We start from the raw sequence: 19750 nt of genomic DNA, 5'->3' as shown, positions 1-19750 counted from the left end.
TAAAAAATATCTAATATGTATAAAAATTTCAACTTTTACGGGATATAAAAAATATTTAGCTATGAAAGTTTTTTAATCGTTAAAGATAATATCGGTGAATGTAGATAAATAACACACTGTATTTATTGTATAATTCTTTGGCGATCGATTTCGGCTATCATTAAGCCATCATCAGGCCAGCTGAAATTACATTTTCACAATTTAAATAATGCTATTTTTTATGTAGACGGTGGTCGTTGTAAAAGAATGAGAGTGTGCAATCTTACCGTCGTTGGAGGTAAATTGGCGAACATATATGATGAGACAAGATCAAGGATGAAATATGTGACTTCAAGAAATAATTTTTCTCTATTCAATTCTTTGGAATATATCCTAAACGTCGAAGTTCCTGTCGTGATCAATATGTAAAATGTAGTGGAATAAGGGATATTAATTTGGGGTGTCATTTGTCGAGTTTCCAACGTTGTGTGTTGTGTTCGGGAAATTTATCATTTTTATTATGCTGTTATCTCGTAAATTAAATTCTGTCAAATCGTTTAGTAAATGTTGATTATTTCTGTTTTTTAGAATTTCCAATTGTTCAAGTAATGTTAGTTTGTAATAATTATGTTCCTTATGTAGTATTTTTAAGTTGTCAAAGTCAGTGTTATGTTTATGTTCGTCTAGATGGCATCCTAGGGCTGATTTAGGTGTATTTCTGCGGTGTTCGTTGAATCGTTTCTTAACGTTACGTGTGGTCATTCCGATGTAGAATGCAGGACAATCTGTGCAGTTGATTTTGTATATTCCACTTTGTTCTTCTTTTTTGGTTTTTGTCTTCTTGTTAACCAATAAATTTTCGATATTTTTATGTCGATTATTTATCAGAGTATAATCGTATTTGCTAACAATATGTTGGATGTTTTCATGTAAACCTTCATAGAATGGAATGGATAGATATTGTTTTCTTTTCGCAATGTGGGGGTAGATTTTCTTCAATATTGTTTTTCTTTTGATTGTATGGTATATCTGATCTATATATTCTCTGGTGTATTGATTATTGAAGCCAATTTGGTATATAATATTCTTTTCTTTATTGTATTTCTCAGGGGATAGGGGAGTGTTAATTAGTCTGTGAAATAGAAAGTTAAAAGCAGCTCTTTTTAATGTTGGTGCATGATACGAATGGTAAGGAATTATAATAGCGGTTTGTGTAGGCTTTCTATAAATATCGTTTTCAGGGTGGTTTCGAAGGTATTCATTCGGTTACCGATTCTTTTTTGAGTTGGGTTACTAATTTCAAAATTATTTAATGAGTATTATAAAATGCAACACACCCCTCTCGTTTTTTCTTTCTTTTTTGTTTTCAGATTATTCTTTGTCAACCATCATAGTACAAAGAATGGGAGGAAGTTTTTGGATTTTGGCATATGAAGAAGATGTCCTTCAATTTCAATTATTTTCAGCTTATTCTTTACACAAATACATCATCATTACACTTATACGGGCAAACAGAGAGTTTTTTCTGAGGTTTTTATCTCTGTTTTTTTTCATGTATCATACGAAGATATGTATGGTACCCCGTTGTCATTTTTCCTCTGCTTACACTGAGATCTGGAACGTGGAACAGGTTTTTAGGATCTGTTTCTTGTTCCATTTCTTTACACCCGCTTCATTGTTATTTTCAGATTGTAAAAGTTTGTAACACTCTTTTTCAAAAGAATATATATATAAATATCAAAGGAGAAGTTATTGTTTGAATCGAGATTAATTGTTAGGTCGAGAAAATTTTCGGTGTTAGAGATCGAGTGTTCGATGGTAAATTTTATCTTAAACATAGAATTGATGGTTTCAAAGAATTTTTCAAGTTCTGTTTTAGTTCCATCCCAAATGCAAAAAATGTCATCTACGTAACGTTTCCATTTGATTATATTCTTCTTATATGGTAGTTGCATTATTAGTTCTTCTACATGGTCAACATAAAATTCCGCAATGAGGCCGCTGGATGGTGAACCCATAGGTAATCCATCTTTCATTGTATATATAATGTCATCGAACATGAAAAAATTTTGTTCTGTTATAAAAAACATAATTTCAATATATTATCGATGTCGGTTTTGTCTAGATTCAATAAATTCTCCGAATTATAGTGTTTTATAAGTTGTTCCTCAATTAGTGTAAGTGAATCACTGACAGGCACGTTCGTGTATAGGTTAACTATGTCAAAAGATATTAAGGTGTAATTTTTATCTGGGTCTAATTTGAGAGATGTAATATGTTTAACCAATTCTAAAGAGTTCTTAATTGCATGTTCAGAACTATATTGTAATTTATGTGTGAATAAATGATTGAATTTTGAGATCTTATGTGCAGGTGAAGAAATTGCTGAAGCTATAGGTCGGATACTTTTTTCAGGTTTGTGTAGTTTTATAGTGTTGTATAGTTTTTGAATCTGTGAATTTCTTTCTTTTAAACTAAACTTAGAGTGTCCGTATTTTACTAAAGTAGTATTTGTTTCCTTGAGCATTCTATTCACCTTTGTTGGGTATTTTAAAAGGGGGTTTATTTCGTTTTCGTAATACCGGTCTTATTGAAAAAGTCAAGTGTTTTGTCTATGTATGACGTTTTCTCAAGTAATACTAGTCCTGCGTTCTTGTCAGCTGATAGCCGATATCGATCGCCAGAGAATTATACAATAAATACAGTGTGTTTTTTATCTACATTCACCGATAATATACAGAAACATACAATGGAAGCATACATTGCCAAAATAGAAAAATTGGAGTTATCCAAGGTCTTCCAACAGCTGAGGTACATACTGAATAGACGACATCACATAAACCACCATATAGACTTTCTCCAACAATGTAAATATCATGATGTTATCCCGAAGTTCCTAATTTGCAAATTACCATCAGTTTGTAATAAAAAACAAATACAGACAATATTGTTAAAGAAAGAGATCAGAAGACAATTTAGAGAATCTGGCATAGTAGACACCAAACTTAAATTTTTCCATCACTTTCTCAACAAACGTTTACATTACATTGAATATCATACACTTATTGAACAATTAGAAGAAGACATATATTATTCAAACTATAACTCTGACCAAAGAAGGAGAATGAAGCTCAAAAGATTAATCGATGATAAGAACAGAGCCATACAAAAACTAAAAACACCACAGGACAATTTAAAGCAAGGAACTACTCTGAACTACCACACTTTCCACAGCAGGTTCACTAATCTCTCCAACGTTACGTTCGAACAAGATGAAGTTGAAGTCTTGAATTTGGGACATAAATTTGCACCTATCCCTAAAACAGTGAACATCGATAGAACAGCTGTAAGTCTGGAAATACAGATCAGGAACAGTCCAAATTATGACATCATGACTATCATGAACTTGCAGACACCTTAACATAACAACAATTTACATAAAAATATAAACAAGATTCAAAAAAGTATTAGTGACAATGACCTCATAATGACTAAAGCTGACAAGAACGCAGGACTAGTATTACTTGAGAAAACGTCATACATAGACAAAACACTTGACTTTTTCAATAAGAACGGTATTACGAAAACGAAAAATAACCCCCTTTTAAAATACACAACAAAGGTGAATAGAATACTCAAGGAAACAAATACTACTTTAGTAAAATACGGACACTCTAAGTATAGTTTAAAAGAAAGAAATCCACAGATTCCAAAACTATACAGCACTATAAAACTACACAAACCTGAAAAAAGTATCCGACCTATAGCTCCAGCAATTTCTTCACCTGCACATAAGATCTCAAAATTCATCAAATTACACCTTAATATCTTTTGACATAGTTAACCTATACACGAACGTGCCTGTCAGTGATTCACTTACACTAATTGAGGAACAACTCATAAAACACTATAATTCGGAGAATTTATTGAATCTAGACAAAACCGACATCGATAATATATTGAAATTATGTTTTTTATAACAGAACAAAATTTTTTCATGTTCGATGACATTATATATACAATGAAAGATGGATTACCTATGGGTTCACCATCCAGCGGCCTCATTGCGGAATTTTATGTTGACCATGTAGAAGAACTAATAATGCAACTACCATATAAGAAGAATATAATCACATGGAAACGTTACGTAGATGACATTTTTTGCATTTGGGATGGAACTAAAACAGAACTTGAAAAATTCTTTGAAACCATCAATTCTATGTTTAAGATAAAATTCACCATCGAACACTCGATCTCTAACACCATAAATTTTCTCGACCTAACAATTAATCTCGATTCAAACAATAACTTCTCTTCTGATATTTATAGAAAGCCTACACAAACCGATATTATAATTCCTTACCATTCGTATCATGCACCAACATTAAAAAATTTTAACTTTCTATTTCACAGACTAATTAACACTCCCCTATCCCTTGAGAAATACAATAAAGAAAAGAATATTATACAGTGCTAGTCGAAAGTCCCCTCCCCCCCTCGTATCTTTTGAACGGGTATACTTATAATAATGAAATTTGGAGGGTGGAAATAAACGGATGTAGGCTTCTCAACTGGTCATAACAGGTGACGCAATAGTCATAAATGACGTCACAAGGCCACTCTGACCAATAATTTTAAATGGGACCATATGGCAAGTGACAGCTCGTTTGAAAGGTATTGAAAATACCTATTCCGTCATACCAATTTTGTTTGGGTTTCGGCTGATTTTGATTGATAAATTGAAGAAATACGAAAATTATAGTTTCGCATTAAATTAATAAAGATTTAAGAACCAGTTCAAACGAGCTGTCACTTGCCATAGGGTCCCATTGAAAATTATTGGTCACAGTGGCCTTGTGACGTCATTTATGACTATTGCGTCACCTGTTATAACCAGTTGAGAAGCCTACATCCGTTTATTTCCACCCTCCAAATTTCATTATTATAAGTATACCCGTTCAAAAGATACAAGGGGGGAGGGGACTTTTGACTAGCACTGTATGCCAAATTGGCTTCAATAATCAATACACCAGAGAATATATCAAAAGAAAAACAATATTGAAGAAAATCTACCCCCACATTGCGAAAAAAAAAACAATATCTATCCATTCCATTCTATAAAGGTTTACATGAAAACATCCAACATATTGTTAGCAAATACGATTATACTCTGATAAATAATCGACATAAAAATATCGAAAATTTATTAGTTAACAATAAGACAAAAACCAAAAATTAAGAACAAAGTGGAATATACAAAATCAACTGCACAGATTGTCCTGCATTTTACATCGGAATGACCACACGTAACGTTAAGAAACGATTCAACGAACACCGCAGAAATACACCTAAATCAGCCCTAGGATGCCATCTAGACGAACATAAACATAACACTGACTTTGACAACTTAAAAATACTACATAAGGAACATAATTATTACAAACTAACATTACTTGAACAATTGGAAATTCTAAAAAACAGAAATAATCAAGATTTACTAAACGATTTGACAGAATTTAATTTTCGAGATAACAGCATAATAAAAATGATAAATTTCCCGAACACAACACACAACGTCGGAAACTCGACAAATGACACCCCAAATTATTATAATATCCTTTTTTCCACTACATTTTACATATTGAACACGACAGGAACTTCGACGTTTGGGATATATTTCAAAGAATTGAATAGAGAAAAATTATTTCTTGAAGTCACATATTTCATCCTTGATCTTGTCTCATCATATATGTTCGCCAATTTACCTCCAACGACGGTAAGATTGCACACTCTCATTCTTTTACAACGACCACCGTCTACATAAAAAATAGCATTATTTAAATTGTGAAAATGTAATTTCAGCTGGCCTGATGATGGCTTAATGATAGCCGAAATCGATCGCCAAAGAATTATACAATAAATACAGTGTGTTTTTTATCTACATTCACCGATAATATACAGAAACATACTATGGAAGCATACATTGCCAAAACGTTAAAGATAACTCGTCAACCCTAAAAAAATTATTCATATGATAAACGATTTTATTAACGCCCCTACAAATTCTTTTAAGGTCTAAAAGATATGATTTTTCAAAGGGATCCCAAAAGTCTTTTTTAACGCTTAAACGTTCACTTGTTTGGTAGTAATAAGAAATTTATGATTTTTTGCACTGGATTGAGGCTAGATAACCTCGATCAGGGTACTCCGCGTCCTTATTTTCAAGAATGGTATGTGACGGACCAATTGGGTGGACGCAGTACGCAGGCCCGCCGTAAGCGGGCGTGCAAGGCGTGCCCGGCACAAGGGCGGCACGTCTAGGGGGGCGGCAAATCCAGTGAAATTGAAATTTTATTTGGAGGGGACAAACAACGTGGTAAGCGGAGGGGGGGGGGGGAGAAAAAAAGGGGGGGGGGGGGCGGTTGTACAACTCCAACTGCTTTAAAATTTTGCCAACTGTCATAGAAACATAGAAATTTTGCCATATGCGATCGAAACTTTGCCAACTGCTTTGAAATTTCTCCAACTCCGTTCAACATTGGGGGCGGCAAGGTCTCCCCATCCCCCTTAGAGAGACTTTTTCTCTGAAGGATCGGGAGGACAGGCGGCCAACATCGATAATTCCCGTATATCCACGCAGTGTTTCTTTCAGGTATATTTCCGGGAGGGGCACTGCCGCCCCCCCGAAGTTCCGCAGGTGCCCCCCCCCCCCGGCGAAATACTGAGAGCGCCTAGATCCAGTTATGGCGTAAAACTTCAAGATCGAAAAATTCACATAATCCGATAAATTGCCCTCCCGGAACTTCGAATTGCGCCCTCGGGAAAAATTTTCTGAAAGAAACATCGATTCAGAAAGTTCCTACGGCATCTCTAATTTTGTTGAATATTCTACGAGAAAAATTTGCAGATGTTCTTTTTCCCAAAATTGCAACCAGGTAGTAGTAGTAGTAGATGAATATTTTCAGTGTCACCGTATCGTTTATGCCAATTATTGCATGGCATAAAAAACCATCTGTTACCAAATTGCGCCCTTTCTACCAGCCGAGTTTAGGTAGGTACGTTATTTTGAAGAGAGAATTACGAAAATAAAGATAAAAACAGAATGAGGGTCTTTGTCGGAATATACACCCCCTAGGATCAGTTGCATTTTGCATTCGAAATTGAAACTTGTCTCTCTTGTCTATGATTCGATTCGAACAGTTCCGTGGTGTATGTATGAACAGTAACGATCAAAAATTAAATTCCAATTATCAGTTCAGGTCCCTGGCTAAAACTTGCCACTACTCTCCCCCCCCCCCCCCGAATTGCTCTCTGGATACACCCCTGATGTAGCGCCCTACTGGGGGCGGCATAACAGTATTTGCACGCGGGCGCCCAGACAGCTAGCGGCGGGCCTGGCAGTACGCAATTTGTAATTTCCGACTGCAAACTGCAACCTGTAACAGCCATTTTCTTTATTCGCATTTCGCTGTCCGTTTGATCCTACTTACTAATGGTTTGATCGCGGTGTGGTGTAGATGGTACCAAATTAAATACCAAAGATTCTTCCTATTTGATAGTATAAGTATACTGAGCAAAAATTTTATCTTGTATCTTCTTGATACCGAGTAAATATACGAGTAATACGAGATTAATTGTGAGATATTCTGAATGTGGACCTGGTCATGGAAGCAAAAAAAAATAGGATCCAGGAATTTTTGGAAGATTGGGGGCTGGCTGACTGTTTTTCTAATTTTGAAGGTAGGTGAAGTCTATAATTTGTTCAAAAAATTTATTTCAGCAAGTACCTTGGTACTTCAGATAGTATTTTGTCTCACGAAATAAGATATAATCTTTGATAGTACATTACATTATGGAGACATTTGAAATTTGTCTCTCGAAATTTTCACATCTTTCGTAAACGTTTCATCTCCAATTTATTTATCATGTGAATATTTTCAAGCTGATGGCATCGATGAGGAAAGCTTTAAATTATTAGACGAAAGTACTATTGCACAATTATTTTCAAAAAATGGTCCTCGACTGATTTTCAAACATCAGTATGCGAAATATTTGAATAACTTGAATTATTGCCCTACTGGGTGTGTTCATAAACTTACTCCGAGAGTAGAGTATGAGTATGGTCATGCTCAGAGAGCATACTCTGAGGAACTAAAAGTACGTTTGTGAACGCTTCGGGTAATCAGAGCTTACTCAGAGCTTGCTCAGAGTAAGTTTGTGAACGCAACCACTGAGTATCAGGTTGGTAACTGTTTCAATTTGAATAATTCAGTTAATGTTCTTTCTTAATATAGATATAGATTATGATGTCATGGTTTGATAGAACTTGACCATCAAGTTCCCAAGTTGTAATCTATAACTAACTGAAATGATTCCAAATTACTATAATGCTATCAATGAAGGCTTTCATGGCAAAAGTCCCTAATAATAAAAATAATAATGTTATCTAGGCTTGTTGGCCCAGATAACTAAAGAAATATGTAATTAAAATACAAAAAGAATACTTGTCTTTATTAGTTTCAGATCATAATTTATGTAGGTTTTTTTTTTCAAAATTGTTGATTTCAGAATAATGATTTGATTATTTATCGATGAAAGAAGCATAGCAAGTTGCTCAACCATCTCAGAGGAACCATTTTCTGATACTTCGGACATCATTCTAGAACCTGATGAAGAAACACAAAAACTCATTGAATCATTCAATGAAAATGAAACATTCATTAAACCTCCAAGTCCAGAAACACAAATAGTACCTAAGAGAACGAAACTCGATAGTGCTTTTCCATCTGGAGTATGTTGAATTTTTTCTCATCTATTCAAAAGTGAAAGAATCATGTAATTCTCATAACTCTACGTCATTTTTGAAAAGTTTTGATTACTTTCAGAATTAACTGATGTGTTCAAAACACCTTCAATCCATCCATATATCGAATAAATAAAATAAATACTTTCAATTAAATGAAATTAAAGCTACTACTACTACTACTATTTTTCATACAATTTCATATTTTGGGTTTTCATAACAAATACTTGGAACCTCATGAAAAATTATTTCTAGGGAATAACTTCAGTGTTGAGAAAACACACTGATGGTCAAATTGCTCTGACAAATTCTTTCAAACTTTCCAATGACAGTAGACAGAAAATTGTTAAGGTCATAATCAACGAGCTCATAGCACTATATGGTTTCGAGTATGTACATATAGATGATGTTTTATTTATTCCTAAAGTAATGTTGATTGCTTTTTAGAATTAAGGCCAGCACTTTCTTGAGAGTTTCTGAAGAAATAGAGCAATGTTTCAAAAATGAAAAGGCATACACTTATTATATTCCGTATGTGCCTGGTACCAAAAATAAAAAAGGTTATGGACCCAAAGGAAAACTGTGGTCTCGATATGTAAATGTTAAAACTGCTCTTCGGAATGCAAATCAGAGCACCCCAAAAAACAAAACTGTTGAGTTAATGGTCAGTCCAGAAAAATCTCACCAGGAGGAAGAATACCTTGACTTTTTAAAAGGTGCTACTGAGCCATTTGATAAAATCATTGAAGCGTGGACTAGGACTTCAAAAATCAGGAGAAAGAAATATATTAATCAAGATCTTGAGTCAATCTTTACCGAATTCCCTTGCATGAAATTGAATACAGGCTTACAATTGGTGAGTTGAAACCTTCACTACTTTCTGCTTGTTTATGCATATTTGATTTATCTTCAAGATCGAAATAGACTTTGATGTCAGATTCCCTGAACAAAGTAAAATTGTTTTCCAAAACTGGCCAAAAATTTGTGCTGCCATTGTCAAAGAAGTAAAGGAAAGAAATATTAACATTGGAACAACCACTTTTAAAGGTATTGTTTTTTTCTTCAATTTAAGATTATCTGTTTATATAAGTAGTTGAGAGGCACAATAATTATATTGTATTTTGATTCATAATTTCAGATTCGAGTATACACGCACTTATGACTTTGTCATATTAATTTTCACCAACCACAATCAAAAGGACGAGAAAAGGTGATATCTGGAGAACGACCAGAAGTGAGGTCCAGGAAAGCTTCTTCCTTCATGTAACGGTGAGTAAAACAGTTTTTTTCAACTTCTGCAAATTTGACATGTTTTCTGAAGATGATACTGAGCGATAATTTTTCTCATTTCAGGATTACAACACATTGATTGACCGACTTTCTGCTAGGAAATCTAAACTAGCAGAATATGGAATTGCAGTTCAACCGCTAGCATGTGTTCTAGGATCTCTAGAAAATCCGACGGCTTACTACATTGTTGTCAACGAACATACATTCAAGGTAGAGTCAAGTATTATTATAAAGTCTTCCATGCGTTGGATTTCGAATACCCTCCTGAAAGTGAGGCAGTTTGGCTTTTTATTCAAGAGTTGGTATTCAGTATGCCTAATGTAAAAAAAAAAACTCTTCAACCACAGCAGTTATCAGTGATATTAAATATCATCTTACACCTACCAAATAAATAAAATATCATTTTTGAGCTTTACTAAAAATTCGAGTCATGTCCAAGTGCTATTTTTGTAAGCAAAATTTTTCTACATCTAATATATTGATAAAACATATGAAACTTTTTCACGGATGTGAAGAAAATGGAATATTCATTTGTGGAGAACCAAATTGTTGGAGAAATTTTCCTAACTTGAAAACATTCAGAAAGCATCAGAAAATTCATCAATTCTATAATATCTCACAAACAAGCAATACAATTGACGGAACATTACATAATGAAAATTTGAGTAATTGCCAAAGTTCAGATCCGGAAGAGACTGTTATTTTACCTACAAACTCAATTACATCAGTTCTTTTCAACACAAATATTGAGCATCAAGATCTTTTCAGCGATTTCAAACAGAAACTCTGTGAAAGTAATAGTTCATTCATAAACAGCCTTTATTATGAGAACACATATTGTAGAAAAGATATCGATAAAATTACATCTAAAATTCAAATTTACTCTCTTCTTCTCTTGATATTTTTAAACAATTCATATTGATTGATATTTCCGAAAAATACAACTTTTCAGGAGAAGATAAAATTAAAATCACAAAATTTTTTGCTGAATATGATAATTTATTCCAATCATTTAGTTCTGAGCACTTACGGTTCAAATATTTGAAAAAGTTAGGAGCATATATACCCCCAGAACAATGCCTCCTTGGTCAACATTTGGAGAAGAATAGCACTAATGCCCCTTTCCCCAAAAATTATACTTCAGAATTCATACCTCTAAGAAACGTTCTTGAAAATTTTTTATCATTGCCAAATGTTATTCTAAAAATAAAAGAATACATGATATTTTTGGAAAATGAAGAAACTGTTTATAATGTTATCCAAACTGAGTTCTGGAAAAACAAAATTCACAATTTCAAGGTCGATAATCATCTCCTTGTTCTTCCTTTGCTAATATATCAAGATGATTTCGAATGTGGAAATCCACTAGGTTCACATGCTGGAATACATAAAATATCTGCTGTTTATTATAGTATAGGCTGTTTACCCCCTTGTGTTCAATCTCGGTTGGAAAATATATTTGTAGCATTATTATTTCATTCTTCAGACTTGAAAGAATTTGGAGAATCGGTTATTCTTGGGAAATTTATCGAAGAATTGAATTATTATTTGAAAATGGCATAGAACTGGAAATACCAGAGGGAAAGTTCCGAACTTATTTTTGTGTTGCATTATTTGTTGGAGATATTTTGGCCTTAAATACAATGTTAGGTTTCCAACAAAGCTTTTCGGCCACTTCATTTTGTCGGTTTTGTAGAACTACACGTGTAGAAACTCAGACTATTACACTTGAAAATCCTTCAATGTAGCGAAATAGAGTAAACTATGATGAAGACCTACTGAAGAATGCTCCTTTTCTAACTGGAATAAGACGCAAATCATATTTAAATCACATCAAATCTTTTCACGTCGTAGAAAATTATGCTGTAGACATTGCCCATGATATGTATGAAGAAGTTGCTGTTTTTGTAATGGGTCATATTTTGCACCAATTTGTTTTTATTGACAAATTTTTCAGTCTTGAGATACTCAATCGCAAAATTGAGTATTTCAATTTTAGTTCAGTTCACAATAAACCACCATTGATTTCCGTAGATCCGCTCAAAAAAAAAAACAATCAAGATGTCAGCTTCTGAGATGAAGCATTTTGTTCTGAATGCTTCATTGATATTCGGCTATTTAATACCAGAAGGTAATAAGCATTGGCAGTTATACTTGTTATTGAGAAAAATATTACATATTATTTAAAAAAAAAAAACTGAATCTAACATGCAGGCAATATTAGCGACAACAATAGAGAAATTTAACAAATTGTATATTGAATTACTCTCACTTGGTTTGAAACCGAAGGCTCACTTCCTGATCCACTACCCAACAATTATGTCAAAAATAGGTCCATTAATACAAACCTGTACACTTAGATTTGAATCAAAACATCGTCAGTTAAAATTGGCAGCGAATGTTGTTTCCTCGCGAATCAATATTACTCGAACTTTGGCAATTAAACATCAGCTGCAATTATCTTATAGGTTTATAACAAAAAAAGGATTTTCTGATGAGTGCAAATATGCAGTTATCGAAATTAATCCAACAAGTGAAATTTTTGAAAATCTGCCAAAATTGTTGAATCAGGAACATTTAGACTCTTACATGAAAAGCTATCGGAAAACATCGAAATTAACAGTTAATAACAGGATCTTTCGTGTGAATGCTGTAATTCTACTGAAATACATGGTCGATCCTGAATTTGGCAAAATAAAGCATATTCTGATTAACGAAGAAGAAACATTTTTATTAATTTGTTTTAAAGTACAGATTGTACGTTTCGATGATCATTTATTTTCCTATGAAATTTTATTCAAGAATGAACTTTGTACAATTTTTCTGGATGAACTTGATGTTTACGATACTTTTTCCGCAGTTGAGCATGACTCGAAAATGTACATCTCATATAATTACTCATATACATATAATTTTTTATTATATTTATAAGAATGAGAATCATTATTTTTTCATACTATGTATTTTTGCAAATAAATTTATTTGTGAAATAATATATGTTTTTTACACCCTCTATCATTGAAGAATATCGTTTATATGCTAAAAGAAACCGCATTTAATGGTTAAAAAGAGTTCTTACTCTGTTCAAAAAAAAACTATTTTTGGAGTGAAATATCGATTTTGCTACAATAAAACGAAAATTTTTAAAAGTGAGATAACCAAAAGTATTGTAGCAACAGAACTATGTACTCACCTATCATTAAATGACTTGCTTTGCTCAAAAGATTAGATTATTGTCCTTAAATAATCAACTTTTAACAGTTAAAAAGTTATATTATTAGCCTAAAAGAATATGGTTTCATGATTATAAGTCAACTGTAGCAAAATATATTTTAATGGTTATAAAACTTTCCCAGCAAAAAAGTTCTTCTATCCATTAAAAGGTTACCTTGCTGCAGCCTATTTAATACAGATATCTTTTAAGGGTAATCAAAGTTTTATTGAGGGTTAATGGAAATTTCTCTCAGTGAAAATGCCATATTGATTGGACCAGGGTTACCGACATATCTTGCTTTTGGTATTGGAATACCAGATGTAATAGATATCGCGATATTAAAAAATATAGCTCAAGAATTCTCGATTGAAACTTTGGAAAATGGAACCTCAAACCACAATCCCGTGGAATTGACAATTGGAAAAGAACCAAGGGAAAAACTGATGGAAGTAAGAGAATATACCAATTGGGCTGAATACAGCCATTTAATACAATCGGAAATAACAGAAATTCCAACAATAAGCACTCCAGAGGATCTGGAATATGCGGTTGATAAACTGGAAAATATAATATTAAAGGCTTACGAAAAAAGCACGAGTAAAGAGACCAGCACCAAGTCATCCGCATGGCGATACGACTAAAGAAGTAAAAGATCTTATACGAGAAAATCGAAGACTCAGAAAAATATATCGGATAAATAAAAATGATCTAGACAAAAGGAATCTCAACCGCCATAGCCATGTTCAAGAACTGAATACAACTGATCATTTTGCATGGAGAATGCAAAAAAGCCTACGAGGAGAAAAGACTTAAATTCCACCCCTACACGAAGAAAGGGGAATGGCGTATACCAATACTGATAAGGCGGATGCATTGGCGGACTCGATCGAACGAGAATCTCGAATAAATAGAAAATGAAGAAGAAATGGATGAATCACCAGCGGCTGCTTAAATAGACAAACCAACATCGACAAATGAAAGCAGGGAAATAATAAGGAGTTTGAAAAAGAGGAAAGCTCCCGGAAGCGATAAAATAACGAATGTTATGTTAAATAAACTACCTAGATAAGATATAGCTGCTCTAACAAATATCGCGAATGGAATTATGAGGAAAGAACAGTACCCGGAAAAATGGAAAACAGCGGAAGTCATAGTGTCTAATAAACAATTCAAGGAGAAGAAGTTCCCACAAAACTACAGACCGATAAGTCTACTGTCGGCATTAGGAAAAGTAGTTGAAAGAATTATAGCCACGAGGCTAAATGAGGAAACCGAAAATCTGAAACTAATACCATCAGAACAGTCCTGATTCAGAGAGCATTCAACAGAGCAACAATTATTAAGGCTCACAGAATACATTACAGAGGGATTCCAAAGTAAACAAGCTACAGGTCATGTTTCACTAGACGTCGCCACAGCATTTGACAGAGTATGGCACGAAGGATTAATATATAAGATGAGATGTGCTGGATATTCGATAGAAATATGCAAGTTGATCAGGAGTTATTCCAAAAATAGAAGATTTAACGTGAAAGTTGAAGGAGAATGCTCCACAACAAGAGATATAGAGGCCACTTCTGTACAACATATACATTCACGAAGAATCCAATAACCATGCATACGTTATATGCTGACGACACAGGCATAACAACTCGACACCGCAACCCAGAAGTAATAGAACGAGTTCTACAAGAAACGATTGACGAAACAAATGACTGGTGCATAAAGTGGAAAATCAAGCTCAATGGACAAAAGAGCTAAGCAATATTACTACAGAAGAGAAGACTGCGACCCACAACGAAACTGGAAGTTGACGGCGAAGAAATCGACTGGAAAAATGACGCCAAATATTTAGGAATAACGTTTGACAGAGGACTTACTTGAAAAAGTCATATCAAACAAGCAATCGACAAAACGAAAGCAGCGATGAATAGACTCTACCCTCTGATAGGAAGAAGAAGCCACATGTCGAAAGAGACAAAATTGAAGATTATTAATGCCGTTGCTAGGCCTCAACTGATCAGTTGCCTGAGGTTTCGCGTCAAAGAGCCATATCAAAAGAATTTGATACTGCCACTGAAAACAAGCTGCTACGATGTGCAATAGATGCAACTTGGCTTGTCTGGAATAGACAGATTTATAGGGACCTGAAATGGGAAATCGTAACGGAATTCATGAACAGAAAAGCCAAGAAAAACAGCGAAAATCATCCGAATCAAAAACTCAGAAGACTAGTAAGCTACGACCCAGAGGAAGACAAAAGGAGAATGCGAATTTACCGAAGGAGACCAAGAGATCAATTAAAGAAAGATTAAAATAGGAACAGAAACTTATTGAAAAATTCAATAAAGAATTATCCAATAAAGGATAAACACATAAATTTGAAAAGAGTAATAACTAATGTCAATTGTGAGAAATTGCCAGATATATCGGTGAATGAAATATACAGAGCAATACAAGAAATGAAAAGAAACAGAGCAGCTGGAGAGGAGTTTTGATGGAACTGTTGAAGAAAGGAGGGGAAAAAGTTAGGGAATATCGAAATATCATATATAATAAATGCCTTTTCGAGGGGAAGATACCCAGTAAGTGAAAGAATGCTTGCACGATACAAATACACAAAAAAGATGACCCTGCCGTCTTAGATAATTATAGGACCAAAAATTTAATAATCTTACAACATTGTCAAGTATTCCTAAAGCCCGTTTGCAACAACCGAGAATTCTCTGGAGAATTATCTACAAAATTCTCGCAAGAAAACGGCAGAGATTATTTTGTATGCAACTGAACAGAGAATTCTACCAAAAGTGCGTATGTAATTTACTCGAAAATTCATGCGCCGTCAATTTATTTACCGTTAAGCCCGTTTGCTACAGCCGAGAATTCTCTGGAGAATTCTCTACCAAATTTTGGTGAGAAAACGGCAGAGATTATTTTTTACGCAACTGAACAGAGAATTCTACCGAAAGTGCGTATGTAACGGTACATAATTAACGGCGCATGAAATCTCGAGTAAATTTTCTAGAGAAATCTCGGCTGTTGCAAACGGGCTTAACGGTAAATAATTGACGGCGCATGAATTTTCGAGTAAATTCTCTAGAGAATTCTCGGCTGTTGCAAACGTGCTTTAGGTAAGTTTCAATTAAGTTTTTTCGAGTTTTGACAAAGTTGCGTTCGGCGATCGAGAACACAAACTTGGGTTATTCATAAGGCCAACATCATGAACAAGTCTGCAAAAAATCAGAACTACCCCATAGTTTCAGGCGAAAAACATACTGTACTATTAAAGCTCCCTGAATATATGACAACTGTAGAAACAAATGATTTCATATTCGTTCAACAATTCAAACATTCGTTACGCTTGAATTTCAAAATGAAAAAGTGCAAAAAGTATTCACATGCGGCAAAGGGAATTCAAAGTTGCGAAAATGAATGACTTACGTTTTTTCATCGGATAAGGTCTCCTCTGATTCGATCCGGGAAGATTCTCAGCAAATTCTATATGAAAATGCGTTATTTCTTCATTACAAACTGAGGGCATTTTGTATCAGATATATTTCAAAATGATATATTGTTTACGTTGCATGTTATGAGCAAAAAAAATTAATCATGCTAAGTGGAATGGCCAGTGGATGTAACTAAGTTGTACTACTCACCTAAATTTTCCAAACTCTGGCTCAATAATGCTTCGAATGTGTGCAAACTGTAGCTTTCAGCATCCATTCCTTTAGCCAATGTATTTCGGAGATGCATTTCGTACTCAAGAAGTAGACGACTGGTTGGGGAACTCGGAGTGGAACTAGCGTTGGCGTTCTGTCAGAATATAAGTACAAATGATTTCAGTTTTTTATTTTATCACAAATCAAAGTACATTTACTATTGAACTATCAGTTATATTTTGGAATATTTGGGTTCTTGAAAATGGGCAGTTAATTTAATGTCCGAAACTATAATATATTAACAGTAACGGATCAACCTAATAGTCCAAGAGGCAGAGCCAAAAAAAGTCTCTGAATTTATTAAGCCTGGTTTTTTCTCAGGTGATTACAATCATAATATACCACAAAATGCTGCGGTCACTCAAGTGGATTTCAGAACATATGCCTCAGGTGAGCGGTCAAACATGTCGTGATCACCGACATAATAAAATCAATTTCTTAAGGTTGAAACTTTATAAACTTTTGTTTTTTGGTATGTGAATCAAAATTATGATCAGTCAGTCAACGCCCAATCGGAACACAGCTGGTCAGTCAGTCATTCGTGCGGTATGGAATCGAATGCTTCCTTCCCTAATAGCACACAACGTCCTTGGGACGTCCAATTCATGTCCATTTAACGTCCATGTACTTGATTTGTACGTCCTTTGGACGTCCGTTTCCGGACAGTTTTAGGACGTCCAAGATGGATATCCATTGTTAGTCCAATTTATGTACAATGTCCGTATCGGATATCCATTGGATGCCCGTGATGGACATAATACGGACCATATGACACATGTCCGTATCATGTAGTACCAAAATGGTCCCTGACCGACTTAATACATGCAATGTCAAATATATGTCCTTACTGGATATCCATTAGTTGTCCGAGATGAACATAGTACGGACCTTCTAACTTATATACATATATCTTCTAATATATAAAATTCTCGTGTCACAGTTTTCGTTGCCATACTCCTCCGAAATGGCTTGACCGATTTTGATGAAATTTTTTGTGCTTATCCGGTATCTATGAGAATCGGCCAACATCTATTTTTCATCCCCCTAAATGTTAGGGGTAGACCACCCCTAAATTTTTTTTTTATTTTTTAGACAAAATTTTTAATTTCTATTTTTTTACTAGAAATTACTAGGAAATTATTTATATGGCAAAACAACGTTTGCCGGGTCAGCTAGTATATATATATATATATATATATATATATATATATATATATATATATATATATATATATATATATATATATATATATATATATATATATATATATATGTCCGTATAACGTCCATCACGGACACCTAGTGGATATCCGGTAGGGACATCTTTTGAATGTCCATACCGGATATTCACTAGGAGTCCGTAATGGACGTAATATGGACTAAATAACATGTATATATTACATGGTCCGTATAACGTCCATGACGGACACCTATTGGATGTCCGGTAGGGACATCTTTTGAATGTCCATACCGGATATTCACTAGGAGTCCGTAAGGGAGGTAATATGGACCAAATAACATGTATAAGTTACATGGTCCGTACAACGTCCATCACGGACACCTAGTGGATATCCGGTAGGGACATCTTTTGAATGTCCATACCGGATATTCACTAGGAGTCCGTAATATGGACCAAATAATACATACATGTATATCAATGAACACCAAAATTTAATATTATTTTTCACTAAACTCCATTTTTCCGCTTTGTAGTATATGAATATCTTATGAATATTATATTATGTATAACGTTATGATGAACGACGACTAAATACTTGAGTAATTACTATTATAAAATAATCTCTGAGTTTCAGTTTTAATTATATGGTATTTCTGTATTAATCGACTACTATTCCATAAATCAGTTAACAATATAATGAATATGTTCCTACAAGTAGGTACATCGTATGGTCTCGGTAGCTAGGACGGTTGCACCGAAGACTCGGTAATGCGGTGTCCTCACGTACTCGCGAGTTAGAATCCGGGCCAAGTGTAAAAACTTTCTAGTAAGTATGGATGAAAATGAGAACAACACAGAAAAAATAATATCTGCGTCTGAGTGTAAGACATTGGGTTCTAGGACATTAAAATTCTAATAGATAGGATAGCCAACGTCGTGGAAAATTTTTGTACCGTTGAGATTGCTAATGATGGTCCCAACGGGATATCCATTGGACGTCCGCGATGGACGTCCGAATTCTGTTCAAAGTTGTGACATTTGTACGTCCCTCGGATGTCCATAGAACGTCCATTGTACCAGAAATGGACGTCCCATGGATGTCCGTAATGTCCGAAGAGGACGTCCTATGGATGTCCATAGGACTACTTTGTGCTATTAGGGTTGTAATCTATGTACGCAGCGTAAGGATTCCTTCGCTTGCAGAATGCTTGATTGCAGATAACTGAATCAATTATTAGTTGTTCTTTGCACACTCGGCTGTCTTTGGTGCATCCTTTCTGTTCGGTATGAAACGCAGGCTGTGATAAATTTTTACATCGTTGGAACGCATGTGATTGGTCGGTACTTGGAGAGGTCTTCTGTATTCCTTTGGTCTTTAGGTAACAGGTATGTTGTGCCAATTGTAAGGAATATTGGCATTCTTTCAGGATTGATTTTCATTGACATCATTTAATGCGGAGGTCAATTTGTCATGCATGATTCGAAATTTCTTGATCAAGAACTGTCATGCTGCATCGGGTCATATTTTATAGCTTCAGATTTTTCATCTCCAATCCATCCGGTAT

The 19750-nt window shown here is 34.4% G+C and overlaps 1 protein-coding gene across 1 annotated transcript in view; it reads right to left on the bottom strand.

Annotated features, from left to right (window-relative positions):
- LOC123311362 overlaps window positions 1–19750 on the bottom strand; it is a 1278848-nt gene that overhangs the window by 976024 nt on the left and 283074 nt on the right. The window contains exons 10-11 of the mRNA XM_044895271.1: window positions 16943–17099; window positions 16728–16784 (exon numbers count right to left, since the gene is read on the bottom strand). Of these exons, the coding sequence (XP_044751206.1) occupies window positions 16728–16784; window positions 16943–17099 (214 nt within the window). The remainder of the gene's footprint in view (window positions 1–16727; window positions 16785–16942; window positions 17100–19750) is intronic.

Source organism: Coccinella septempunctata, chromosome 4 (genome assembly GCF_907165205.1).
Source record: "Coccinella septempunctata chromosome 4, icCocSept1.1, whole genome shotgun sequence".
Lineage (NCBI taxonomy): Eukaryota > Metazoa > Arthropoda > Insecta > Coleoptera > Coccinellidae > Coccinella > Coccinella septempunctata.
The sequence above is the reverse complement of the archived record's forward strand: the minus strand, read 5'-3'. Positions and strand labels throughout refer to the sequence as shown.